General features: G+C 36.7%; 1 protein-coding gene across 11 annotated transcripts in view; it reads right to left on the reverse strand.

Annotated features, from left to right (window-relative positions):
- LOC106550126 (ELKS/Rab6-interacting/CAST family member 1) overlaps positions 1-27,907 on the reverse strand; it is a 150,347-nt gene that overhangs the window by 74,997 nt on the left and 47,443 nt on the right. For 6 of the 11 annotated variants that reach the window (XM_014067925.2, XM_014067924.2, XM_014067929.2 and 3 more), the window contains 6 exons: positions 26,947-27,087; positions 25,059-25,199; positions 22,863-23,056; positions 18,037-18,048; positions 3,799-3,934; positions 520-651 (listed from right to left, as the gene is read on the reverse strand). In XM_014067925.2, coding sequence (XP_013923400.2) covers positions 520-651; positions 3,799-3,934; positions 18,037-18,048; positions 22,863-23,056; positions 25,059-25,199; positions 26,947-27,087 — 756 coding nt within the window. The remainder of the gene's footprint in view (positions 1-519; positions 652-3,798; positions 3,935-18,036; positions 18,049-22,862; positions 23,057-25,058; positions 25,200-26,946; positions 27,088-27,907) is intronic. The other 5 variants (XM_014067928.2, XM_014067927.2, XM_014067930.2 and 2 more) reach the window with 3 other exon arrangements.

The raw sequence follows: 27,907 nt of genomic DNA on the forward strand, positions 1-27,907 counted from the left end.
TTACTGCAGCAAAGAGAAAAGGTTCGGACTTTAACTTTTTGAAACAATTGTCTGACCCTCTGCATCTTCCTTCCTTCCTCCCCCTCCCCCTGCTTCATTTGTCATGCTAGCTGTACCTGTCATATTTTTCACTTTATTTATTGGGTTCCTTCTCTCTACCATACAGTCTTAAACATTATTTATGTGGTTTAGTTCAGGAGTAGCCAATCTGGAAGCTTTTAAACATTTTGGACAATAACATCCCTAAACAAAGACCATGCTGTTAGCCATCTATAAAAGTCGCAGTCTAACAGTGCTCAAGAAGAACCTATTAACACATTCTTATAACAACGTTGATTGTGTCTGCTTCTTGTGTAGTGAAATGTGATAGCATTACTGAGAAGGCTTATTTTCAGGCCTAAGATTTATATATGGGGAAAAAAATGTAATTATACGTCACATTATTTAATATATTTCCTTTACTTGTGTTATCCATGTTAACCTGAAATATCAATACCATTTGACCATAAGCATGCAAACCTGTTTTTCAGCTTGTGTCCTGGCTGATTCTTCTTGAGCTAATACCATTTCCCGTTCTGCAGTTATTTGTACACTCTCTCTCAGTGCTTCTTCTAGCTCCTCAATTCGATCATCCTTCTTATGCAAACTATCCTGGAAAATGACAGGACACCAGATGAAGTAGCTTCTAGAGCAAATAGGCCAAGTGCTAGGTCACCCACGAGGGAATTTTCAGCAATGGAATTCCCCAAAGTTATGTTTTCATACAGAAGAAAATCACAGATGTAAAGTGAAGGAAGAGCTGGAGTAAATCCGTAGCCAAGACACAAGTTAGCAAACTGAGATGAGCAATAGCAGTGCAATTAGTGTTAAGACAGCTAGAGACTGGTGGGTAGTTTTTTGTGCAAAAGCACATCTTCACATGCAATTCAGGTTAGTAGGCAGAAGATGTAGATATACAGCAAGCATTACCCTTTTTTCACAGATACCCTCAACCTGACAGTTCAAAAGTAAGAAACCAGAAGAAGCATGAGATGTTGTAAATGACTTAAGAAAAACTGTCTTAAAAACACTCCCCAATATTGAGATCTCTCAAACCCCTTTCCTATAAAGATAATTGATCCACTTGAAAAAATCAGGTGAAAAACTGAAGACAAAGGAATAAAATAAGTTGAACAGTTGAAAAATCCTGTACTATATGACAAGGAACATAATCTTCTCACAATAAAATATGTGTTTACAGATAAAAATGTTACATTAAATATTCATTTAATGCCTGAAAATATAACCAACTAGAGATGATTAATCAAATCTGAAAAATTGAAATGCGTTATAGCAAATGTTGGATCATTTTCTGTTTCTGAACCTGTAAACAAGAAACAGTTGCCTTTCTTAGCTGTTATACCTTCTTTATGCTGATGTAAATGATTGTAATAAAGATTTGATTGATTTGCTGTTACGATAAAATGATCATCTACCAAGTGCTTTGGATTCTGCCAATTATATGGCAAGATAATTTCCTAACTGTAGAATCTTACACAGCATTGTAATTACCACAATCATATCAGGGTCTGCTAGGCTTTTCTGAATGAAAGATACCTACAATATGTCCATAAGAGTGATATTGTTAGTTGTGTGAAATATACATATTCAAAACACAATATTAAGATAGGAAAGATAGGAAGGAAAACACTGCATGGAAAAGAGTGGAGCATAAAGCCTTGATTTTAATTAAAAGGAAATGGAAAATGATGGGATGTCAAATCTGAATTCATTTTGCAAACTAAATCCTGGTATCAGTTTTTAAATTCTTTTAACAGCAAATAATAAAAATGCTATTACTTTTGAGAAACTAGCTGGCAAAAAATAGACATATTAACACAAAATTAAATATATAAAAAAATTCCAAAACATTAGAAGAAATGCATTCCTATATATAATTATTTGGTTCTTTTTTAAAATGGGAAACTAGGAGAAAAGTAGAATACAGTGAAAAAGTGAAACCGAAGTAGAAAGATTTGTTCATTTCCTAGTTACTACTAATAGATGTGTATTAGGAAAGACAAGAGCAGAATGCAACATGGATCTAATGGATAAAAAGTGTTGGTATCAGAATATTCTATCAACAAAGATGATCAATTGAATGACCTTCATGGAGCAACTTGTATGGCATCAAGAATACTAGTTCTTTTATGCCTTCTGCAGCTTTGTTGACTACATTCTTATAACGCTGCTAAAAGCCTTAGAATTATACTCAGTCAGTCTGTAAAAAGACAGTCCTAGAAAATTATAGTATGCTGTTTGTTCTGACTACATAGACAGGAAAAATACTCATTAAGTTGTCTACCTGATATCAGAATCACATTCAGTGCTTTTAGTTGTTATCTTCAATTCTGCAAAGAATTGTTTGTCCCAGTACAATACATCTGAATAATTATGTAGAAACAAGAGGAATAAAAAGAACAGAGCTACTGTATGTAACAGATTTCCATGTACTCTGCATTGATGATAAGGAGCAATTATTTTTGTAAATAAAATTAATCCGGTTAATTCCCACTTTCAAAAATGTGAAATATATAGAACATTGACAATTTTGTCTCACATAAAATTGGTGGGCCTTAATATTATAATATAATCTGATGAAAATTTAATTTGATGTTTAAATAAATTCTGTATATTACACATTCAGAAATATACACACAAAAACACCTACACTGCTATTCAAAAATTAATGAAAGTGACAACTGTTGCTTTCACAAAACAACTAGCTACCAATAAACCATCACTTAAGAATCAGTCATATGTCTAGGTTATACATTAATCCTTTAAATTAGGTTTCTAGCGAAAGGTTTAGATTTTTTGCCTAAAATCTTACTGAATTTGGTGTGAGCCAGTCAGAAGTAAGCCTAGATATAGGACAACCAATTTTGAGCTAGTCTAAACTATTATTGTTAGAGTAGCAATTAGATCTACATTTTTGCCATGGAACTGTTAGATACACACTTAGATTTCATAGGAACACAACATCTATTATACATAAACTCATCTTTGTATATGCTTACCACAATATAGCACCTGTAAATATTCTGTGATGAATGGGAGGAAATATACACTGAATAAGTGTAAAATGAAGGAGTGTCAGGATGCTTAGAAAGATACTTCTGTACGTCTGATAATATTTACTGAAGTTTTTGTATCTCTCAATATCTCAGCAGGCAATTTCTATTGTTTTGCCAGATTTTTAATTTTTTTCTCCATTTCCAAACTTAGAAGGACTCTAATATTAGCTGAGTTAAAAAAAGACTTCATTGTGCCAAGAAGATTTATGCTTTTCTTTTGATCAGAAGCAGTAGCTTTAGATTTAATATTTTAGTGTTACTACTATTTCTACTTCTATTTTAGACTCACAGTTTTACTTAAATTAATTTTTGTCACAACATTTTACTCTTTTACCAAAGAAGTCGCCTGAAATGCTTTGCATTTTTAACTCTTTTGTTCTATGCTGTTTATTGGCTGAACTAAAAACTGACTACTGTACAGTATAATCTGTATGTGTGTGTGTGTATGTGTGTGTGTGTGTGAGAGAGAGGCAGAGACAGAGTGACAAACAGAGAGACAGATTGAGATTCAAATGCTAAAGCCAAATGATTTATTATTTTCAGAAGCTTAGAATATTATGAGAGCAAAGTTATGTCTTTAAGTATAAAACAATCCTTCATTCAGAGTAAGTTTTAAAGCAAAGCAAAGCAAAGCAGTTTAATTCAGATGATCATGCATTACATATATATGATATGATGTTACCTGTAACTGCTGGGAACTGTCATTAAGATTGTCTTCCCGCCTCCTTGCTTCTTCCAACATTTGGGCACTCTTTTTCTTCTCCACCTGTTCTTTATGCTTTAAATTTGCTACCTTCTTATTCTGATCTTTAATTTGCCTATAAACAGGAAATCAAATAGTCAAACACTTGTGCAACCCACATACATTGAAAATAGCAAGTACTGTAAGAGAATTTTCACACTCAATACAGATAAGTTAAATACCCGATTTTCCAGTTTTAGAAATAACTTAGGTAACAGTTTCTTCTGCAATCTCATTTCTAGAAGTAACTAAGTGTAATAATTTCTACGACTCTGTTTGATTATAAACCACGTATGTGGGAACTGTCCTATAACTGAGAACCATTTGATTTTTTCAAATTCCCATTTGAACGTACAAATTCTGTTCCCTGAAATCCAAACTTTGCAATTGTTTGCAATTCTATGAAGGGTGGAAATTCATATTTTATAGATTTTGACCAAACAGCAACCGTCCAGATTGCAATTCCAATGAACGCAAACAGATTACTCCTGCATGCACACAGAACACATTATACAATTAATTCCTATTCAAGATTCCAAGCCAGAAATTATGTTTAACATGCAAAAAGGCTATAATTTCCCTCATTATGATAAACACTGAGAATTACTACAAAACTACATTAATAGTTTACTTGAAAACCACTGGTGATTTAATAAAAAGAAAATCCTACTTAGTTATCAATTTTTTTGAAGAAAAAAAAAGGAGTCCATGGTTCATTTGTACAGAACCTCTAAAATATACTTCAAAACTGATGCTAATTAGGAAAGCTATTCATTGAAGAAAGCTGTATCTTAGCAACACTCCAAGCAAGGTAAAATTGTGTAGAAAAATTGGTTACTTATTAATATTATGGTTCTTTTGAGTAGCCACTTATAAGTTCCCACAAATGGACTCTCTAGCTGTGCAGATCTCCATTTGGAACATTCCTAAGCTTAGGAATTTTGATGAGTCTTCCACATGCTTTAGGCACACTTTTCAGAAATCTTCCTAGCTGCCATCAAACTCTTTCACCAGTTGATTCTCATGAATGGTTAAATAGTGAACTGTCTAGGACTGTGATGGCAAACATATAGCACACGTGCCACAGATGGAATGCGGAGCCATTTGTCAGCGACGCATTGCTGTCAGCTCCAGAGTGCATGTGCACGCTGTCCAGCCAACTTCGGCCTTCTTTTGATGCTGTTTTTTGCCCTGCGGAGGCTTCCTTGAGGCCTCTGGAGGGCGAAAAACTGGCCCTTACGGGCAAACCGGAAATTCAGGAACAGATATGCGGTTTGCTCATAGGGCCGTTTTTTGCCCTCCGGAGCCTTCAGAAGGCTTCCCTGAAGGCTCCAGAGGGCAAAAAATGGCCCTATGGCCAAACTGGAAGTCACCTCTGGTTTCGTTGTAGGGCCGTTTTTCATTTTCTGGAGGGGAGGGGGCTTCCTGGGGGGAAGTGGGGGGGGCTGTTTTCGCCCTCCCCAGGCTCCTAGAAAGCCTCTGGAGCCTGGGGAGGGCAAAAAAAAGTGCCAAAAGTGGGGGCACTGGTCGCATGTGCATGCGCGGGATGCGCGCTTGGCATTATGGGTGTGGCAAGCCTATGCACGACCCCCCTGCGCTCCCCCCGCTTTTGGCATGGGAGCCAAAAAAAGGTTAGCCATCACTGGTCTAGGAGATGGGTGAGGGACCACAAAGTATGAGAAGAAAAGATCCTTCTCCCAAATGCCACATCTCTCTGGACATCCATAGTGCTTGGATATTGTGACCAAGTACATGCTTAACAATTTTGGCAAAGATTGTACTGAAGGAAATCCAGAGGGTTGTCACTGCTGTGTCTAAACATCTCTCTTAATGTGAGTTGGACACTGCTAATTTTCTAGATCACAGCAAATCCTTAGGGTGGTTACAACTCTTTTAAGAACTGCTACAATGATAACTCTTGTCCCCAAAACAGGAACTGATCTCTCCCACAACTGGTAGTTATTCAGCAAAAGGCCACTGCTCTAAAGGCATCAAGAGAGTGCAAATATTGCTCCAAGCTATAGGATGTGTGTCTGTATGTGGGTGGAATGTCCTGGCTCAGATGAAAGAGAGACAGTCTGTGGTAGAAATGAGATCTCAGGAGGCAAAATTAGCTTGCCTTCATGCATGACATAGACTGTACATTGAATAATATGCTAGCTCAACTGGCCACCAAAATTAAAAAGGCAGTTTTCCAAGACAGCAAATGCTTGTGACCTAGTCTGAGGGACATTCTTTAAATGAGGGTTAGGCAATGCCATCAAGCTTTCTCCATCTGGTTCAGCACCTGAACTGGAATTAGTCTCCACTACCAGAACTTTCTGTCCAGGAATCTGATCTACACTGCTATGGTAGTGTGGTAGCTATTCACCACTTTGATGAGTTAAATATGAGAACGTAGAGAGGCACTGAAGCACTCACTTGTAAAAGAGGAGAACTTATAAATAAGGCAGCCTATGATGCCTGGATGTGCTGGCCTCACAAGCAGCTCTTATCTGGGCTACAGTCATATTAAATTTTTTATAAGGTTTATCTTTATCTGATAATATCTGAAAAATATGGCTTGAAGCTTAACACCTCAAAAACCAAGATCATGGTCGTCAGCAAACAACCCATTAATTTATCACTGATAAATTCGGAAGGAATATCACTAGAAAAAGTTGAAAGGACCATGTACCTCAGTTTTAATTTACATGAAAGCTGAGACATGATCAGTGAAGTAAAGACAAGGATAGAGAAAGCTCGAATAGCATTCTTCAAAATGAAAAAGGTCTTCTGCAGTCACGGCATAAGCCTAAGACTGAAAATCAGGCTTGTCAGATGTTACATCTTTTCTATCCTGCTCTACGGAGTGGAGAGTTGGTCTCTGACAAAAAATCACTGGAAGAAACTAGAAGCATTTGAAATGTGGATTTACAGACGGCTGTTACGTATAAGATGGGCTGACAAAATCACAAATGAGGTGATAAGCCACCTGGGAAAGCAAAGGGAAATCATCAAAGCCATTAAAAAGCAAACATTAGAGTATTTTGGATAGGTGATGCGACAAGCAGAAAAATACGGCATCCTTCACTTAATCCTCCAGGGAAAGATTGAAAGGCAAATGAGGTCCAGGCAGAAGAAGAACCTCATGGCTTCAAAACCTTAAGGGCTTGGTTTAGACAAAACTCAGCAGCACTTTTTCATGTGGCTGTTGATAAAAATAGGATTGCCAACATGATTGCCAACGTCCAATGATGGATATGGAAGAAGAAGAAGGAAGAGGAGGAGGAGGAGGAAGAAGAAGAGGAGGAGGAGGAGATGCTTTATCTTTAAGCTGTGAATTCAGTCCAAGTTTTATTCAAACAAAAACAACCTTACTTAGACGGCAGCATCTAAAGGAGCAAGTAAGGGAGAGAACCAGAAACAATCCAGTCAAGTTTCAGAAAGGTTCTACAAACAGATTGGACAGTCAGAGACCTTAATGGGCCAGAAACTTCTCTAGACTGCTTCTGAAATACCAGGAGACTTTACACTCTTCTGAGTATAATCCTGATCGTGGTAAATCCTAACAATTCCCGTTAGTTCCCACCATTTCTTGGTATGGCCAAACATTCTTATTATGCCTGTCTGTTTATGCTCTATTTTCAGATGCAATGTTCTCAAGAATTGGGTGGAGGAAGCTCATGGTCTGGAAGGGCCCAGAGCAGGAGTGCTACAGCTGGTTGCTGGCTTAGCATTCCTAATGGGGCTGGCAGCACAAAAGTGATTACTGAAATGTGTTCTTCCTGAACACTGTCCACATTTAAAGACCACACTTCGACACTGGATAGCTTTGCAGCCAAATCAGGTTTAACAGGCATGGGAAATCTTGCAACCGGATAAAGTTTGGTGAACATCAACTGAGGAACGGTGGCAAATTACAGCTTTTACTTTAAAATTTTCTGCTCGAGAACAGTTCACTATTGGAAACAATGTGTATTCTTTTCAGGCTTATACCATTTTGCCTTGAACTGTTTGCTGGCCTGTAGCGCATTTAGAAAGTATTCAGACGCTCTTCACTTTTGTCTATTTTGTTATGATTCTACAGTTGTTGAAATTCAATTCCCCCCCTCCCCATTAATCTACATTCAGTACTCCATAATGACGAAGTGAAAACAGAATTTTAAAAATGCAGACTCACTAAGGAAATAGGGTGACTTTTATGTTCTCAAGAGGAAAATCAATTATCTTATAGTGGGGACACCAGGCTCACAAGGAGGAACTGAGAAGCTGCTAAGTTGTCTGCTCCCAGATAACTGTTCTTAGGTGGAAAGTCTAATTAATCTGGCTTGCTTAGTGAACATCTGGCAGTGCAGGTGGCATTATATATAGTATGTTAATCTCCAAAGAATAGGCATTTTTTTAAAAAAATATTTTTTAAAATCTTTCCTACCAGGAGGACAGAAATCACCTCAGAATACCGGCCCTTGCACGAGGTGGTGCCTCAAGAATTTTGAAGGGTCCTCACTGTGCATAATAAATAGGTGAAATGAAAAAGAAAACTCTTTCCATGAAGTTAATACGGAAATGGATTAAAAAAGTCCCCTCAATAAAAGAAAATAATTTGGAGATCCAAGCATGGTGCTACTGTTGAACAAGAACGAGAGTAATTGGAGACATACTAGTAACACGAGCAGTGCATATGTTGCAGTGCATATATATTTCTTCTCCCCGGCCCCTCTTCCTCCCTTTTTTCCTGAAAACCCACTTGTGTTACACTAAATCTCTGATGAAAAACTAAATGATTCTGCAGAATCTAATTACATTGAATTCTAGTAGTATTCAATTATAGGATGACTGCTAAGGTCAACAGTTGTTATGTAAGGCATTTTATTTTTAAAGTGAATACTTGTGTTGATTTACTAACAACTCAGATGCTTTACATTCTTTTAAAAAAATATGGCCATCACTTCAGAGGGCTTTAAGTTGAACTATGGAAGCTTTGCATCCCTTCACAATAGAAAAAGGAGAGCTTAAATATTGATCAAAGACAAGGTTTTTTTAAAAAAAAAATCTATGCACTTGGGAGGTAGAACTTCTAATGACCTGTCAGGAAACAGCAATTTATTTTCTGTGTTGTGTATCCCTTACAGAACAATAGGTTAAAAGGGGAAAGAGAAATGAATAGAAGTTCTTCACGAACAAAGCTCCTATACCACAAATTACAGAACCCTTTAATCTTCACAATCCATTAGCAGCTGCACTAAAAGGAGAGCGAGAGAGACAGGGAAAGAGAAAGAAAAAAACCCTCTAATCCTAGACAGGGAAATAACTTAAATCTAAACATGTATTTGCGGAATCAAGTGCCAACGTTGTATTGTACTCTTTTGTGTTCTTACAGCAAAGGAAAAATAAATATTAAACCTGGACCCCAAATATATGATTCTCGGATTTCAGATGAGGATTTACATGATTGAAAGATCCTTTTGGGCACACCCAAACAAGAAGTTAGAGAAGTTACCTTCTTGTACTTTGTTTCAATTGAGGTTATAGGATTCTCAATTGAGGAAAACCTGATCAACCTTGAAAAGAGCAAATAAAATTAATCATAATAGGTCTCCATTAGTCCCTACTGCCATCTGCACAACCTTAATGGAGAAGATACTATACAGTGTGGTAGAGGTGCATCAGTCTGTTTTTTGCAGATCCAATGAAGGCATGGATAAAGGACCTCTTTTGTTCATCTACAGCAAGGATCAGCAACCCGCGGCTCTGGAGCTGCATGTGGCTCTTTCATCTCTCTGCTGCGGCTGTCAGTGGGGCTTTCGGTTAGGACAGGTAGAGGGAAAAGGATGCCACACTAGGAGACTCTATGGTGGGGGAAACCGACTTCTGATCAGCAGAGGAAAAAGGACACCATGCTTAGGAGACTAAGATGGGGGAACCAGACTTGCGGTTGCCTCCCGAATTGAATGGGGGGCTTCCGGTTAGGACCTTTATGGCTCTTTGAAGTTGCTGACCCCTAATCTACAGCTATAGCACAGGATATTGTATGTCCAGAAGAAAAGCCCAGATCATTGATTGAATCAATTTGCTGCAAGAATTCCCCCACTTGTGGTCTTATCCTTTGCCAGGACTTTGAAAATGTCACCAACAGATAAGGAGGAATTCCTTAAGCACATTCTAAAGTCCAGATTGATCAAGTACTTACTTGGATCATTTTAATTAGTGTGTTCCCTTGCAGAGGTTCTGAACAGCTGACATTCCAAACCTGGTCCTTCCAAGACAATGGATTTATAGATAGCTCCCCCCCTTTTATATTATTTACACAGCCGAACAGAATAACATAAGTAACTTCTATCCGTGGCACGACAAAACCGCGCTCGACTAAAGCGCGCCAGATTAAACCGCGTCGCTGACGTCATCAACAGGGCGACAACAGCGTGCGCAGAGAAAGAAGGGCGCTTTAAATAGTTAAGGTAAGGGTTAGGTTTAGGGTTAGGTTTAGGGTTAGGATTAGGTTTAGGGTGAGATTAAGGGTTAGGGTTAGGATTAGGTTTAGGGGGGTTAGGTTTAGGTTTAGGGGCTAATTTTAGGTTTAGTGTTTACAGTGTGCTTCTGTCTCCGCGCTGTTGTCGCCCTGTGATGACGTCAGCTACGCGGTTTCGTCGAGCACGCTTTAGTCGAATGCGGTTTTGTGGTGGAACCACTTCTATCATGCTGTATTTGCGGGGCTGGGACAGGTTCATGGGTGTTCTTGATTGGGCAACATCAGATGGGTCACTTAATTTCCCCAAGGTAATAAGTGTGATGTAGTTTAAAGGCAAACCATCTCAGCTAGCTCAGTAAGAGTGACTATGTGAAGCAGGATGCACAGTATCCTGACTGTACCCCTACAATGTCTCAATCACACAAATGCAGCAGCAAATGGAGCAACAAGTAATTAAAATTTGCGGACTATCAGAAGGATCTTCTGGTCAGGAAGATGGAACTCTTACAGATCAGGACACAACTACTTTCTGCTCTTTTAAGAGTGAAAGACAACGAAATCCAGCTGTATTAAATAAACATAACATGAAAAAAAAAGTAAGCACTTAAAAAAATACTTCAGAATGACATGAAAAATGCATTATAAAATAACCATTAGCAGTAATGCCTTTATAATAAGGTCTTCCTAACCTGGATTGAAAGCCAAGAAGATGGTAGATCACAGTAATTTTTAGACAATCCGCAAGACCACCAAGGAAAGCAAAAAAAGCAATTTAAAAGAAAGATCAATGTGGAAATGATTCGCTTTTCGGCAGTACAATCAAACATATGGTTATGGAATTCCTGGTTGTTTTCTGACCAGACGAATAAATGAACAGGGTGAAGACAAGAGTTCTCACTCTGTGGATAATAAGATTGCTACTTTATTTATGCCAATGGTCCTTAAGATCTTTCATCAATTAAGACTACTTATTCATGGAACATTTTTATATGAAGAGAAGCAATGGGGAGGGGCCCTTTGAAAATTCTATCTTAAGTATACAGGTTTGTGTCTATCTGATTATGTGTGTGTGTGTCTTTGTGTGTGTGCATGCACATGTACATACTATAGTTATATCATGAAACTCCTACTATGGAGAAGTTTTCTGAATGCCCCTTACATGGCAAAGGATATGAAAACCAGAATAGTAGTCTGTAATATAACAACATTTAGGAATTGCTGTTTTAAGATAAGTGAGGCTTTAAAAGCCGTTGGCCAAATAATGACTATTCAGCTATGTACATTATTAGACATTTGGATATTCTTTGATTAGATATTGTTTTGACCTTTCTTGCTTTGGCAGATGACCCAGAGAAGATTACGGTCTTGCCTGCATCCTATCTGTTCTCTTGACAATTAACCGAAGAGGTTTCTTGACATATAAGATATGGAAGGCTCTTCTCTTTGCAAGTATGCCATCTATGGAAGGAAACTAGAAGCGTCATGTCATATTTAGATCACATATTTTATCAGCGCTGAAACTCTAAAGTGGCCAGAGAATCAATTTATCCCCATGATTTTATCTCAATATCTTAATCATATGCTAGTAAGAAATTTAAAAAAAAAATTAAAATCAGGAAACTAAAATATTTCAGCAGTTGATTGAAAAATTTACTTATTTTTACAATCTTCATAGCCTCTTGCTACTCATTTCAGTAAGGTAACTGTTGGGGATTTCCTCTCTTTTCATTGTTTATTATTTTATTCCCTTGGTCCCATCAGCTCAAATATCTGTGGCTGGTTGCAGGAGGGAACCAAGAACTAAAAGCAAAAAAGAGGAAAGTAGGAAATACATCTTCTGGAGAAATGTGTCATGTTTCTTATGGAAGGTACAGCATTGTGATTATTTCATATCTCACTATGCAACCGTAGCACAAATTTCTAGAGATTTAGCTAGGAAATCTGAACCTAATAGGGGAAAGATGGACAGACATATCAGGAAACATGTGAAGATTTTCAAGAGGCTTGATTGATTGATTGATTGATTGATTGACTGAATGATTGATTAGGTGCCGTCAAGTCAGCATCAACTCTTAATGGCCACACAGATACATTTTCTCTGAGATGATTAGTCTCCAGCTTCACCTTCTAGGTATCTAAGCGATCCATTCATTGCTGCTGAACTTGATTACAAAAATGGAAGGAAAAAGATGATGATGATCAGTAGGAAGGTAGGTTGACCTATTTGCATTGTTACTAATTATCCTCTTTTCTTTCCTTCTGCTCTTCCCAGCACTGTGGACCTTTCAAGGTAGCTGGACATGTTCAAAATATGATAGGCTAAGCATGATAATTTGTCTTGATTGATTTATAGTGTAATTTATTAATATTTCCTACTATTCAATGTATTTTCAGGAACACCCAAATTCACAAAAGACATATACAGTATATATCCAATTTTAAGAAGCCCCGACTTTCTATCCTTTCATTCTGCATGTAGAACTGTCAAATATAAAGATCACATTATTACAAAAGTAAAATGATATAAATCTTCCAGCACCATAATTCTCAAAGTGGCTGCAAAGAGAGTACTCGTATAGTAAAAGTATGAAAGAGCTAAATGCTCTAAATTGGAGAATGAGCACCTGAAATATATGTTTGTGAGGAATGGGGGTTTACTGAGATGACTACAAATCTTGGATGAAAGATAACCAATCAATGTCTTCAGATAGTGTTTAGCTCTGTAACTTTATAAAGTGTCATTTATGCACAAAGCAGGAAAGCAAAATTCAACAGCAGAATTTCTATCAAGGAAGGAGAAGGACACTGTACTAGCAATCACAGAAAAACGATTAACAATCTGAGAGATGAACATATAGATAGTTCCAAGGAACAAGAAATAAAAACAAGGCACCAGATTTTAAAGGGGGAAGTATCAAGGGAGGAAGGTTAGATAGAAAAGTGAGGAAGATATGAACATCATCTCCTGAATTGTTTTTAACAGGAATGCATCGTAGTGAAGGAACCCATTTACCCCTTCTGATTTTTGCCCCCTCTCTAAATGGTTCTAGAAGGAACAAGTTCTTTCCTTCTTCATTTTGTTTCATTAACCTAAACACATTTTCCTAAAGCGCCATGAAACACTGTTCTCTTTAAGACACACACACCGAAGTCATAAAGGGGACTTCTCACAGAAGCAAGAGATGTTGGCATATCTTTGTTCTTGGAGAGTACATCTTGGGTTTTTGGGGGAAAAGAACAGAGAAGCCTTAAGCTCAGTAAAAAGAAGATGGCAAGGAACATTAGGAGAAGCTGGAACTTTATAAGACTGACAGAAAGAAAAGAAGAGGCAACTATGAGCAGCTTTTTTTTTTCTTTTAAGAAAAAAAGAAAAGCAGCCCATTATGGAGTAAAGCAAAAATAGAAAAACAAAGCCTGGGAAAGTTTTGAGAGAGAGAGAGCCACAGACTAGACAACTAGCATGTAAGGGATGTCTCAGCCTCCAGAAAGGGACATGGGACTAGTTTCAGAAGGGAGACTCCCTATTTTTCTGGAGAAAAAAAGGAAGGGAGAAATTACTTTCAGTCTTGCAAGATGCAGCCTAAAAATAGAGCTAGTGTTTCCTGGTTGTGCTTTTCTGTCTGGACTACCTTGCAAGGGGTAATAAGCAGATTAGCATGTAATCTGTTGGGAGGAGATGCAGGGGGAAAAGATGGGGAGAATGACTGATAGGAGCCCACCAACATCTAAAGCAGGCCTACACAACAAGCAGCACCATCAAGAAGCCCGTAAAGCTGGCCAGCATTTTTAAAAGGTCCATTCAGTTTCCATCAAAAGACATGCGGCTGAGTAGCTCTAAGCCTCACTGCCAACAACTCCTCCAGCACTGCCATCACTTTGCTACCTGCCAAACAGTCCATCGGTTTTCCAGGTATTCCTTGCTTGGTGGCCTGCAAAGATTTTTAATTTATCAATGAGTCTCCTTCTCCTCTACTAATTGCACAGGTTTGATCTACAGAGGCAACCACTGCTTTTGCGGAGAATATGTAGCTGCTTACTTCATATATACCTGTGTTTTCATATTTAAAGTTCAGAATGGGAACAAAATATACCTCAAGTAATTGTGAATAAGTGAATAAGATTTTTAAAAAAGCCAGATGATAAGCAAGAATTAAATAGGCACAGGAGTAGGTGTTGTGACCCACCAGCAGAGCTGGCAGCAGATTCGGACAGTGAGGAGGTTGGGGAGGAAGATGGGCCAGTCCTGGAGTCTGGGGAAGGCTCAGATGAGGGCTCTGTGTTGGAGGCAGAGAGGGGGCCAGAGTCGTATGCCAGTTATCAGCTGCCTTCAGAGTCAGACATCAGTGAGGCAGATGAATAGCTGGAGTCTGTTCCCAGTGTGCACATGTGCAGAGTTGCCAGACGAAGGGAACATCTAAAAGAACAGGGGTCGACTTGGGAGTAAGGACTTGGGAGTAAGGTGGATGATGAATGGCCCCTCCCAGGGGAAATAAAAGAGGAGCGAAGGGGGAGTGGAGTTTGCAGGAGACAATCAGTGCGCTTAATTGGTTCGTGCCAAGTTTTGCAGATATCGGCCTGTCATCTCTCCAAGCCAGATAAGGTCTGTGACTGTAAATCCTCTCTCAAAAGACTTTGCTGGATGTGAATGAGGAGAATTCACAGTAACTTAATAAAATGTTTTTTTTTGTTGGGACAAGGAGTTTGCTTCATTCTCTTGGGAAGCCTAGGTCAGAACAATAGGACAGATAAAAAGCCTTCGTTTTTGTTAAGATCAAAGCAATAAAGACATCCCTGCAAGAGTGAAACAGAATTCTGCTCAACTTCCTGCTTGTGTCCCTGTATCAAAAAAAAAATGAACCTATGACAATATCTACTTTGTAATATGGTTAACATATTAAAATCCATCTCCCATTTCTTTTCAGCTATCCCCAAGACTAAAATTTAAATGTTACAAAGCTACCATGCTTTGGACAAATATTAATGTGGCACTATTAAGATGAAAACTTGGCAAGTCGAACAGGAGTGCTCTTTCTCAGCTTTTGCCACAAGTCCTTGTCATTTTCTTATGTTGCTGTTCTTTTTTTCCCCCCCATTGCATTTATAAGACCTGGTATCTAATGCCAATAAAAACAATGTTTGCTCCTTTAAAAGTCACAAAACTATAACTAGCCTGTTGTATGTGTGCCAGGAAGAAGTCCCAAATGGGTTTTTAGAGAAGATTGGGTTGGGTGGATTTTATTTCCAGAAACCAGGAAACTCAAATCTTAAAAATAAATTTCATATACAGATAACTATACAGGAAAGAAAAAGGAAGTAGAATTGAATATGGTCAGATATGGATAGGATACAATTTTGCACCTAATCCTTAAAGAGGATTGTAATAAAATTCAAAGGTACAAACATCTAGAAGCATTTCCACTTCTGTCATTCTTAAAATTTCGTATGTGAAGGAAGTCACTGAACTATATTAATATTACAGCACTGGAAAACAAAAAGATTGTAAAACTATCTATAATTCTGCATGATGGGACATGTAAAATGAGATCCTGATTTACAAGGTTTAAAATCTAAACTTCTGGATATAACACTCTTAATTTTGTCTGTTTACCAAAGTAAATTGAATGACTGTTTACTCTTACTTTTTTTTCTTACACTGAGGTTTTTCCTTGGACAGTTATTTTAAGAATGTGGTTACTTTAAAAATATTATAAATATTTCATTTATTTATTAAGATTTATATAGTAGCAAAGCTATGAAAGCTAATTCTGATTTTAGAAATCCAAGAATGAAACACACTTGGAACACGAAATAATAATGGTTTTAATAAAGTGCTACCGAAGGCAAAGTATAATTGTAATCAATTGTTTAAGATTAAAGATAAAATTAAAAGTATTAGTAAGAAGCATCAAGCAGTACGAGAAGTAGAATGCAGTTCTTTCCAATGAGAATCTACTTCTTTCAATACCAGGAAAAATAGTATATTTAATAGAAAAAAGAAATCTCCCATGTCCCAATACTTTGGCACTCAATTATCCTATTTATAAATAGAGAATCATCTATAGAACCATTTAGCAAGACATACGTTGTAAATCAAGGATTATCTGCATAGTAAATAAATGTATGAATATCAGACCATTTCTGATTCCATGATTCATTTTTTTTCACAGTAGTATCACAGGAAGGCAAAAAGGCTTTTTATTCTAAATGAAATTTACTTTAAAAAGTTATTTATTTTATCTTTGCAAAATAATTACATATAAATAATCAGCGGAACTCTTCCTTCCAGAGATAAGACTATCATGTTTTTTTTTAAATGCAGAACCTTTACAATATGCACTACATACCAAACAATTCCCTAGGAACTATATTTCAGTGGAAACCTCTGGCACATGCCTTTAAACAAATATATGTTCAGTATTGTTCACATTTAGCTAGTGAAATGTGATTAGGTCTCTTTCCTGCTAGCTTCTTATCCAGTCAGAAATTAGGAAAATTAAGGTGCTGTTTTGTTTGGATTAAAAAAAATTCTCCTTTGCTGCTTTTTACTTTAAAGTATTTTAGATCTGACTTAAAAGAAATCTACATAGCAGAAGACTGGGATTTGCCAGCCTTATTTTACCATAATCTTCCATATGGCATTAATAAAGCTACATGCTAAATGTTTGGAAGTTCTATGGCACACACAGGCTCTTGAAATTACCACAACAGTATTTTTAAATTTTCTCCCACTACATGTGAGGAAAACAGGGAGTTTTACTGTTAGTTTTGCTTCCCAACTTTATCCTCTCCCATATATGAGTAAGTGGAGTTAATACCAAGCGGGAGGCTGATCGATAGCTCAACACAGGCTTTTATTGTAAGCCTGCTTATACAAATATTTTTACAATTTTAATAATACGCTTTCAATCATTCTTGAAACCTGCAAAGAGGAAACATGTGAGTGGCATCATATTCAGTAGTCTCTATTCTTGAGGGTCATTTTGCAAACATCCATCATTACCCACACGTGCTTTCCAACTGATTGAGTAGTTATGATTAACTGCATAAAAGCATTTCTCTTCTTGTATCCACATGCTTTTTCTAAGATGGAGACTCAGAAAATATTTATTAAACTGTGGTATTACACTTATAGAGCTATTAACCAACATTCCTTTCAGATAGAAGATCACACCAAATATTTGAGCAAATAAAAATCACAACTCTTTTTTAACATAAACCAAATAATTTTTTCAAAGACCTGATACCACAATCCATAGCAAACTATAAGCCTCGGGGATGAGGGTGGGTTTGTTACAATGTTTGCAGCATGACAGCTGTTGAAATGAGGAATGAAATTGTACAAGTTACAGAACCAAAAGCTAATAATAAACAATTGATAATAAGCAATCCAACTGAATAATAAAGCTGCAATGACTGGCAAATGGTTTTGTTATTGGCCTCTCTTCTCCATGATCAGAAAGGAAGAAAAATAAATATGAGTGAGATAAAAACTATGTCAGCGAGATGATGAGGGAAGAAGCTAATCCTTAATGTATTATCTTGTTCCACCCTCTCCTCCTCAACACAGTAATAGGTACACTGCCAATACACGAATAAAGCACATTTTTTCTTTGTTATGCAGAAAATAATCAGTTTAAGATTTTTTTAAAAAGAAAAAAGAGCTGCAGTGCTTCATCACAAATTTCAGACATGCCGGTCTAATAAAATCTTTAAATGAACATACTGACCTTGAAGTGAGGCTGAAGCAAGCAGCAAGTCCAGGGTAGGGAATGAGAAAGAGAAAGTCAGAGAAAGATTTAATGAGATACACACTCCAAACTTGACACATCAAGAAGAGTGACGGAAAAGCAGCATAGCATCAGAAAGCAGAGCCAGAAAGCAAGGTAAGACATTTTCAGTCAAATCTCAATATTTCAGAAAGTTTCTCAATTAACGAAAGAGCTTTCTAGTTAGATTGCATATTTTCATACATAACATGTGATTCAAGAGTCACCTTCAGCGAGATGGGCAGCGTATAATTTAATAAAAAAAAAATTACCTAGGACAATTAATCAGTGGAACAACTTGCCTCCAGAAGTTTTAAATGCTCCAACCCTGGAAGTTTTTAAGGACAGATTAGATAACTATTTGTCTGAAGTGGTGTAGGGTTTCCTGTCTAAGCAGGGGGTTGGACTAGAAGACCTCCAAGGTCTCTTCCAACTCGGTTATTCTATTCTATTCTAAATAAATAAAAACTATTTCAGGGCTCACCATCCAATAGTAACACTGAAAGAATTCTCAGTAGTACACTGTGTGGATCAGTGAAAAGTTAAGATTTTACTGTTGAGGAAATGTTCTTATCTTAGACATCTTAGTGGGAAAGTTAAAATCCTGACAATACCAAGTTTCTTTTGGCTGCTCCTCAGTCAAGTCTAGTATTTATTTGAAAAGATTATCTCAAAGAGGAAGCCAAATTTAATAAGAGGACAGAGATTAGGTGAAACTGAGCTTTCGTATGTTGCTCATGAAGCTTCAGGGGAACCTAGAATATTTAATGAGTAACAATCTTAAGTAATATATGAATATTAGACTTCAGAAGAAATACTGTATTTCATGTTATTCTCAAGTTTTTCTTCTTCAAGCATCTAGCAATTCGGGATTCTTTATAGTGTCCAGATGATATACCTCTTCCAAGCTTGAAAAATATGTAACTTGTATCCAGTTTTTTATTACTGTATATAATAATAATGAAAGGTAGAAGCTATTAAATTTATCTTTACACAAAGCTAAATTAAAACTGTAAATTAGGATATTTTATCATTTCAACTAAACAATTCAAAATGCACATATCTTAGTTCATTTATTTTCAAAACGGTAATTTTGAATGTTTGTTTTGCTCATTTGGTATTAATCCATGGATTTAAGAATAAAGCACAACCTCCTGAAAACATGAAAAAAGCAATGATTGATTGCTTTTAATTTGTTCAATGGATTCTGCTAAGGCACCACAAAGGTTATTTTGAATAAATTATATACTCTTTTTCATTTCTTTTGGGTGAACTATCACAGTTGTGTACAATGATATGCTTCGTATTTTTTTGTGGATTTAGAGAAGCTGTATATTAGTATCACTTTAATTCTAGTAGAACAGAAAAATACCATGTTATTCCAGCTTTGACTCAAGTTGACCTGCATGGGTCAAGTTTCTTTTACTTAAACCTTGTCAACTGAAGATTATTACTGGACTGACAATCTTTTGGCCTCTATGCTGGGAAAGCTGCTCTCGTATCACCAATTCTTCCCTGAAGTATTGTTGTAATCAGCATGGGAAATCAGTTTAGTTGGGATACTTAGGTTTTAATCTTTTTTCACCCGATCTAAGCAAGAAGAATTTAAAAACAGAGATATCAGTCAATGTTTCCTTTTTATGTATCACTTACTTGCTTATAATAAAAGAGCTCATAATATAAATGTATGTATCTACTTTCTAAGTCCATTCCTTTAAAACTGTGAAAAGTCAAATTTATTCTTTGCCAAGAAATGGCATTAGGTTAAATTACATAGCAAAACAGCTGACAATCTATTTGATAAATCATTCGCCCCTGATGACAAAAAGGCTGCAACAACCAGGAATTTTATGTTTGTAGTTTCAACATTAAATGTGGACTTTATATTTTTACAATCTAATATATGCTATAATAGTGTGTGTGCATATATATTCCAAAGTACTGCATCATAAGCGGTATGTATTATGTATAACTCTGAAATTTTCATATTGTACAAGGGGGTTCTCAGATTCTGTGTTATCACAACCCCTGAAATGACAAATGAATTTATGAGCTAGACAACAAATGTATCACTTTGATAATGACCTGCCCCCCCACCCCCAGGTCAAACACAACCCTGATTTGGCCCTCAATGAAATTGAGTTTGACACCCCTGATTTAATGGAAAGCTTGCTAACTTTTTCGTATTTCCTGAAAACTATGTTTCATTTTCAAGACATCCATTTTTCATTTTCGGTGCCTTATTTATTTTTATCTTTATTTGTTTTTTATAGTAAGAAAGCCCTCCCTTGATTCAAACAAATAGGATACTGCAAATGTTCTATGCTTCACTATGCTCTTACAATAGTTTCCTCAATTGTACTTATTTATACATGGATTGAAAATTAATGGGAAAACGCTATTAGGAATTTTATTCACAGCAATACTATAAATTTATAGCAATATTACAAATGAATAAGGGGTAAGATTTAAAAATATAAATCACTCTGAAGACCTTGTAATTTTATGCCATTAGAGTATAATAAAAATTGTACTGTTAAGATGCAATAAATATAAACAAAATAATTACCCTAGAGACCCAAGAAAAACTGTAGTCGATGAGTACACCTCACAGAAAAGAAACAATTAGTCTTGAACAAAATTCTGTATCCTACAAACTTCCATACAACCCTTCCTTACATACAGGCTGTCATGCAGGGGCAGACACTGGTAGGAAGATAGACTGCATGACATATGCTTATTGGGAAAAGGCATTGCCAAAGGAACCATACAATAAATCAACCTGAGAGCCAGAGAAAGAGAGCAAGAAAAATGCAACATAAATATCAATGAAAAATGATTATGGAAAAGCAAGTTGAGAGCAAGGAGGTTTTATTTATTTATTTTTGTTTCATTAGGCAAAAATACTACAAAAGAAATAATAATAAATTAATGTTTTTAAAGTTGACTGTAACAGATATATCAGAGATAATCGCATTGATTTTCTATTATTTATGGGAAACAGCTATGGGAAAATTCTTTTTCCCCTCCCTTGCAAAGTGCCTTCCAAGATAACAGGTGAAGAAAAGCCCCTGCATCTTAAAACTATCTGACTCTAAGCAGGATAAGTACCATCCAAAGACCAAGCTGAGCTGATAATCCAATCCTGAGAATTTGCTGTGCTCAGTTATTAGTATGCTCTTAATAAAATGCTTACTTTGCACTTCCCTACCAAACTCAACGTGAGAATTGTAAATGCTAAATGTACAGCTTTTCCCTATAATATACTCGCCTTCTGTTGCCTAGGGCTAGGGTAACATTTAGATTTCTGGATCAATCTGTTGTCATATTGAAATATTATATCAAACTAGCCGATAACCCGGTGTTGCCCAGGTATTTATTTATAGGGGGAAAGTGTCCGGACCAAATGTAATTTCTAATATTGGATTTTCCCCCTTACCAGAGGGAGCCCCCTTGTGGAATACTGTGAAGCCGTTACCAGGGCAACTTCACTGCGCTGTAGAGTAGAAGCCATTTTAAGGCAGTACAGTAGAAGCCATTTTAAGGTACAAAAGGCTGTATCTTTACAGAACACACACCCAGAGGGGTTCTAGGGGTGTCTGACCCCTACAGTATTTGTTTCCAGAGAGTAAGTCATCTGTGTACCAAGTTTTATATATATATATGAGAAAGATAAGATGGAAGAATAATACAGAAGATAAGAAATAGCAATTTTATGAAGCTATTTCATTTCAAGGATTAAGTGGAAATTTCCTTAAGACATGACTTTGATCCACAAAATTTTACTGGCTTGTGGTCAGTATTTATAGGATTTATATCCTGTTTTTGTGCACATATGGTTCCCGAAGGTATCAATAATTAAAATATAAAACAATCAATTAAATTCCTATAAAAGTGATTAAATCGTTACTAAACTGGCTCAAACATGAAAGTTTTGGTTAAAGAGGGAGGTCGTAGAGGGCTGGAGATTGAAGGCAGCTCTCTGTACATTTTACAGTTTGGACACAGTAGGAAAAGGCTCTTTCCCCATGTACCTGGCAAACAAAGTATTTAAAACACTTCTGCCGCTAACCGTAATGTCCCGAACGATTCATATGGAGGTAGATGGTTTCTTAGATAGTAGTCAAGTTGTAAAACCAACCAAATCTTAAACTGTGCCCACAAGTAAAATATATCACCAAATCCATATTACTGTATTTTTCGGAGTATAAGCCGCACTGGAGTATAAGCCACACCAAGGTTTTGAAGAGGCAAATTAAAAAAAAAGTAGGTAGATAGAGCGAGAGAGAAATACACTAGGTAGGTAGGGAGAGAAAGTAGTTAGCTAGGAAGATAAAGGGATGGAGAGAGAGAGACAGAGAGAACTAGAGAGATAGAGAGAGAGAAATACAGTAGGTTTTCCCGGGCCCCCAGGAACTCTCTGAAAGCCTCCATAAGGGTATACACAGCCATTTTGATGAAGTGGGCGGGGCTTTGGGAGGAAAAAAATGCTGTATTCGATGTATAAGACGCACCAGATTTCCAGCCTCTTTTTTGAGGAAAAAAGGGGCGTCTTATACCCTGAAAAATACGGTAAGTAAATTAAGGAAGTCTCTAGTAAAAAAAAAAAAAGTATGCAGTTTATTTCAACCCAAAATTTCAATTTATCTTTCAGAATAGTCAAAAAATGGCAGACTTCTCAACTATTAAGAAAACATTGTTTTAAGTGTGTACCCGCCCGTAGCGTTTTAAAAAAAGCTCAATAAATCTGAACCATTCCTTCCCGACTCTTTTAACACCCTTCTCACCTTTCCAGTTCAGCTATCTTCTTATCTTTATCGTTCTTCTCATTTTCCATCTCTTTTAGGATTTCCAGCAGGCGATCAACTTCAGCTTGAGCCTTGGTAGACTCTTCTCGATACTGAGCCACCTCTTTTTCGAACTGCTGAAATCTATCATTCATCTCTGGATTGGCCCTGGCCTCAATGGTTGCTTCATAAGCCTTTTGAGAAAAAAATGTTCTAAGAGTTATTTCGCGCATCCATGCTATAAAATATTCTATTCTGAAAGAAAAAGAATAATGTTAAGGCGAGCCATTGCATACAAAATGGAGCCCAGTTCTTCTTACAGTACGAAGATACATTAATTCTTGAACAATGAAAACTGTACTCCTATCTCATATATTATTCACATAAAATGAGATCTTTATTATAGTTGTAAGGTAAAGGTTCCCCTCACACATATGTGCTAGTTGTTCCCGAATCTAGGGGGCGGTGCTCATCTCCGTTTCAAAGCCAAAGACCCATCGCTGGATGAAGAAGTCTCTGTGGTCATGTGGCCGGCATGACTAAATGCCGAAGGCGCACGCAACGCTGCTACCTTCCCACCAAAGGTGGTCCCTATTTTTCTACTTGCATTTTTACATGCTTTCGAACTGCTAGGTTGGTAGAAGCTGGGACAAGTACCCTGTTTCCCCGAAAACAAGATCTCCGCGGATAATAAGCCCAATTGGACTTTTGAGCGCATGCGCTAAAATACACTCCCCGAAAATATTGCAACACATCAGCAACCATGAGATGACCACGCTCGCTGCCTCGTGCACAAAAATAATAAGACCTCCCCCAAAATAAGGCCAAGTGCTTATTTTGAGGGTCAAAAGAAAATAAGACCCTGTTTTATTTTTGGAGAAACAGGGTAACGGGAGCTCACGTGGTGCTGGGGATTCGAACCGCTGACCTTTCTGATTGACAAGCTCAGAGTCTTAGCCTCTGAGCCACAAGTATTCTTTAGATTTGTTAATGTATGAGTGTCCAATACGAGCCATATTTTTATATTGAATATTTTTACCTATCCTAGAAGCAACAGAATAAGTATTTTTAAAAATAATAATAATTACTATAAATTATACTACAATATTTTAAAATTTTCTATGGGAGCGTCTTTTACATTTTTAGTTTTTTCCAGCTGCTGCCAGTTTTTGCTTTTGTTTGATTATCTTAAGAGACTCAGATTTTAGTCTAGACAACTTCACCCTAATACTTTATGGGAATCCCAATAAACTCTACATGGCCACGTGACAACTACAACTAATGGATGAAACACATCTGACCACAAACATTCTCCAAGAGGTTACTGTCTTTAAGATTGACTTAAAATTTTACTGGCTGGCTAGAGTCAAAAATACTATTGACAGTTAGTTAGTTAGTTAGTATAAGACAGGTGTCCATCTCCCCTTCCAGCTAAGATACATTTTTTGGCTAATTTCTGGTTATGGAAGTCTGTGGTTGTGGACAGAATTGGACTATTTCCCTTCTTTTTTAAAATACAGTGATTTCCCAAACCCCCAAAAAAAGGCCACTATTCCAGATTGGAAGTGTTTCCATAAAAATTTTCAGTAGCTTCCTCTAGTTCATAATATGAGTTTTCTTAAGTCTCTGATTTGCAGACTTTCAATTATCAACACCTCTTTCAACACTCATTCAACATATAGGTATGTTCATCTGATTTATTTCTACTTTATTAGTACTTAGTTGATAACTTTTTGAATTCTTATGTGTGCTACAAAGCAGCAGGTTATCTGATTTTGAATATCATATGAAAATGGGCATGAACTTCTTTCCCAACAGAAGTGTGGTAATAATTTTACAGCTTATTCTGCATAACAATGAACTCAATGATACAATGAAATAAGGTTGAAGTCATCATTACAATTTCATTTATGACGAGACATGTCATTTATGACGAGACATGTATAACCACTGAGCCAAGGTGGCGCAGTGGTTAAATGCAGCACTGCAGGCTACTGCTAGATCAGCAGGTCAGCGGTTCAAATCTCACCGGCTCAGGGTTGACTCAGCCTTCCATCCTTCCGAGGTGGGTAAAATGAGGACCCAGATTGTTGGGGGCAATATGCTGACTCTCTGTAAACCGCTTAGAGAGGCCTGAAAGGCCTATGAAGCGGTATATAAGTCTACTGCTATATTTATTATTTATATAATATTTACCTTTTTCAGCTGAGATTCAAATTTCAGGCATTCTTCTTTCTTTTGCTCCAAAGCAATGTCTAATGTTTTCAGTCTAGAGTCTTTTTTCAAGCCTGCTGATGCCAATGAAGAGGCGTGTTCCTTCAAATCCAGGAGTGTAGTCTACAAGACAATAAATGTGTCAACAGATATTGCTCTCATTCTCAAATATTGTGTTCTTTCATAGGCTTGAATACCATACTGCAATAATGGATTATTCAATTCAATTCAACTCTACATTCCATTCCATATATACTGTACTATTTTTAGAGTCAAAATTGAAGTGTTTTTAGTTACAAGACAGTTACTAATGTTTAAAACTTATTTAACGGCCATATGATTTAAAAATAGCTATCATACTATTTTCAGTGTGATAACTATCATCATATTTTAACGACTCCATAATTCCTTGCGGGGTGGAGTCTGAACAACTGAATGGAGCTAGCACAGTGTTTACTGGCTGGATGACCTTCCTGTTGCCAATGAGGAGTTTTGTTCAGCAGATATATTCTCACTGTGCCCGGAGAGAGAAATATCTACCTCTACCTAGGATTGAACTCACAGCCTCCTGATTATGAGGCAAGAGCTCCACCTCTAGGCCACCGCACCACTTCTTTTTCAGTGTGATAGCTATCTATTTGTTTAAATAAGCGATAGGAGTTTGGGAGGAACTTTCATGACTAATAAACATATTAAATGCATTGAAGTTTTAATATGCTGAAATCCAAAAAATAGTTTGAGAAATTGTTCCTTTTTACAACATAAAGGTTTGTTTCATCTAGTAGAATGTATAAAGGTGTATAAAATGGGAAACATAATTAGTTTTGATTTTAGAACAATAAACCTTCTCCCAAAACATTCTAAACGGATTATTTTCCAGTGAAATATATATAGAAGCAATTCAACCATTTCAACAGAATAAAAAAAATATGTTTCATGTATTCTGGCTATAGAAAACCACGGATTTTGGAATAAGTCTTTCCTTTCCTAATTTTTCACCCAAGGTTCACAAACATCAGTGTCTGTCATCCATTCTGCAGAAAAAAATTAACCAAGTAATAACTTTATTTTAAAAATCCCAATAAGAACCAACTGCAAGCAGTAGCTCTTTCAGTCTCACAAGTTAAAGCCCAGCAAAAAACAATTGGTCTGCTGGTCTTGGCACATTTGTGTTCTCCTTTGGGTTTCTGTGGGCTGCTGCATTCTTTCATGCATATCATTAATGTTAAATAAGGAAAAGACAAAACAAACCAATGCCTCAAGCTTTTACATCCATTTATTTCCATCAATTTACAACTCATTAGCAAGTTAAACTATACTAACTTAAGTATTGTAATAATAGTGGTCCTTGCATTTACAACTTGCAACTCAGGAGCTTTTGTAATAACTCAGTTGTGGAGCCCTGATTGTCTCTAACAATAGTGCAAAATACACAATGGCCCTTCAGGCTTAAGGCATAGACTTAAGCAACTGTTGTTCTGTTATAGCTTGTGGATGTTCGCAGCTACCACATAAGCTTAGATGGATTTTCTTTTTAAAAAAGAAAGATCACAAGGCATAGACAACACATACTGAAAGTGATCTCACAATGAAACACTGAAAATACCATCTGAAATCTTGGTCCAAGAACCGAAGAAAACAGCATGATTTGTTTGGAACTCAAAGCAACTTTTAGAACATGCACGTTTCACTCTGTGCGTGTAACAACTGGTCTGAGTGTTTTGCCAGCAAAAACGGGCTCCTGAACTCCGTTTTCGGCTGCAATGGCCTCCTGCAACCCTCTGCCACTGAAAACGGAGCTCAGGAGCCTATTCCAATCCCATTTTAATGTTGCAATTCCAAAATGTATATATGCATCTTTAATATTAACCTCCTTTTCTGTAAGATCTGCTTGCAAGATGCTGACTTTCTCTTTAAGGTCTTTTATATCCTTTTTATGGCTGTCAATCTCCTCTTGTTTTTCTCGCTCATCTCTGTCACGCTGTTCCTTGAGTCGCTCAATAGTACGCTCCTGGCAAAAACAGAATATTATTGCATAGAAACGTAATCTTTTGAATGTACATAAACATGGTTGATTTCAGAGTTCCTGCCTCACTCAGAATACAAGCTTTGCTAAATTCAATTTACTGGATTTTAAAGGATATAGAGAAATTTGATTTTAAATAAATGCTTGTAATCATTTTATTTTGAAAACATTAAATGGTCAACATTCGAAATAAATGAATTTATTAAATAAACTTCCAAGGATTTTTATTTCCAGAAACTAAGAATTGAGACAGCACTCGTTGTTTCTGAAAAAGGCATTACTAACATTAACAAAAATGACAAAGAATGCAACATAATGCTACAAATTGCTAAGAAAGAGGCTTCACAATGGAGGCATCAGGCTTTGCTATATATGAGAACCATTAAAACAAGCAATTGCAGAAAGATAACAGTTCTAGTTTTCTTAAAAAACATTGAAAAACATCACTGACTACTTTGAAACAGCCTTTTACAAATTTATAAATTCACTTTAGAGTGAATTTATAAGTGTAGCCACACTAATTACCTGCAATTCTTTCCGCAAGGTAAAGGGAAAGCAAAAGAAGTTAGCATTCAATTTGTGGTATAGGTGGCTGAGTCCTAATATAAAATACTTACCATTTCTCTACAGAAAAATCTATATACTACAAAAACTTTCATGTCTCTGCTTGGGCAAAATCAGGGTAAAACCTTTTGAACCAAGACACCTCAAATGGGCTAATTTAGAGAATGTGTCCAATATCTGGGACCCATGACTCCAGTAGAATTGAAATTTGGCAAATGTTATAAAACATTTATGTCATAAA

This window comes from Thamnophis sirtalis, unplaced genomic scaffold (assembly GCF_051295495.1).
Source record: "Thamnophis sirtalis isolate CommonGarterSnake01/CBP01778 unplaced genomic scaffold, rThaSir2_p1.2 scaffold_9, whole genome shotgun sequence".
Lineage (NCBI taxonomy): Eukaryota > Metazoa > Chordata > Lepidosauria > Squamata > Natricidae > Thamnophis > Thamnophis sirtalis.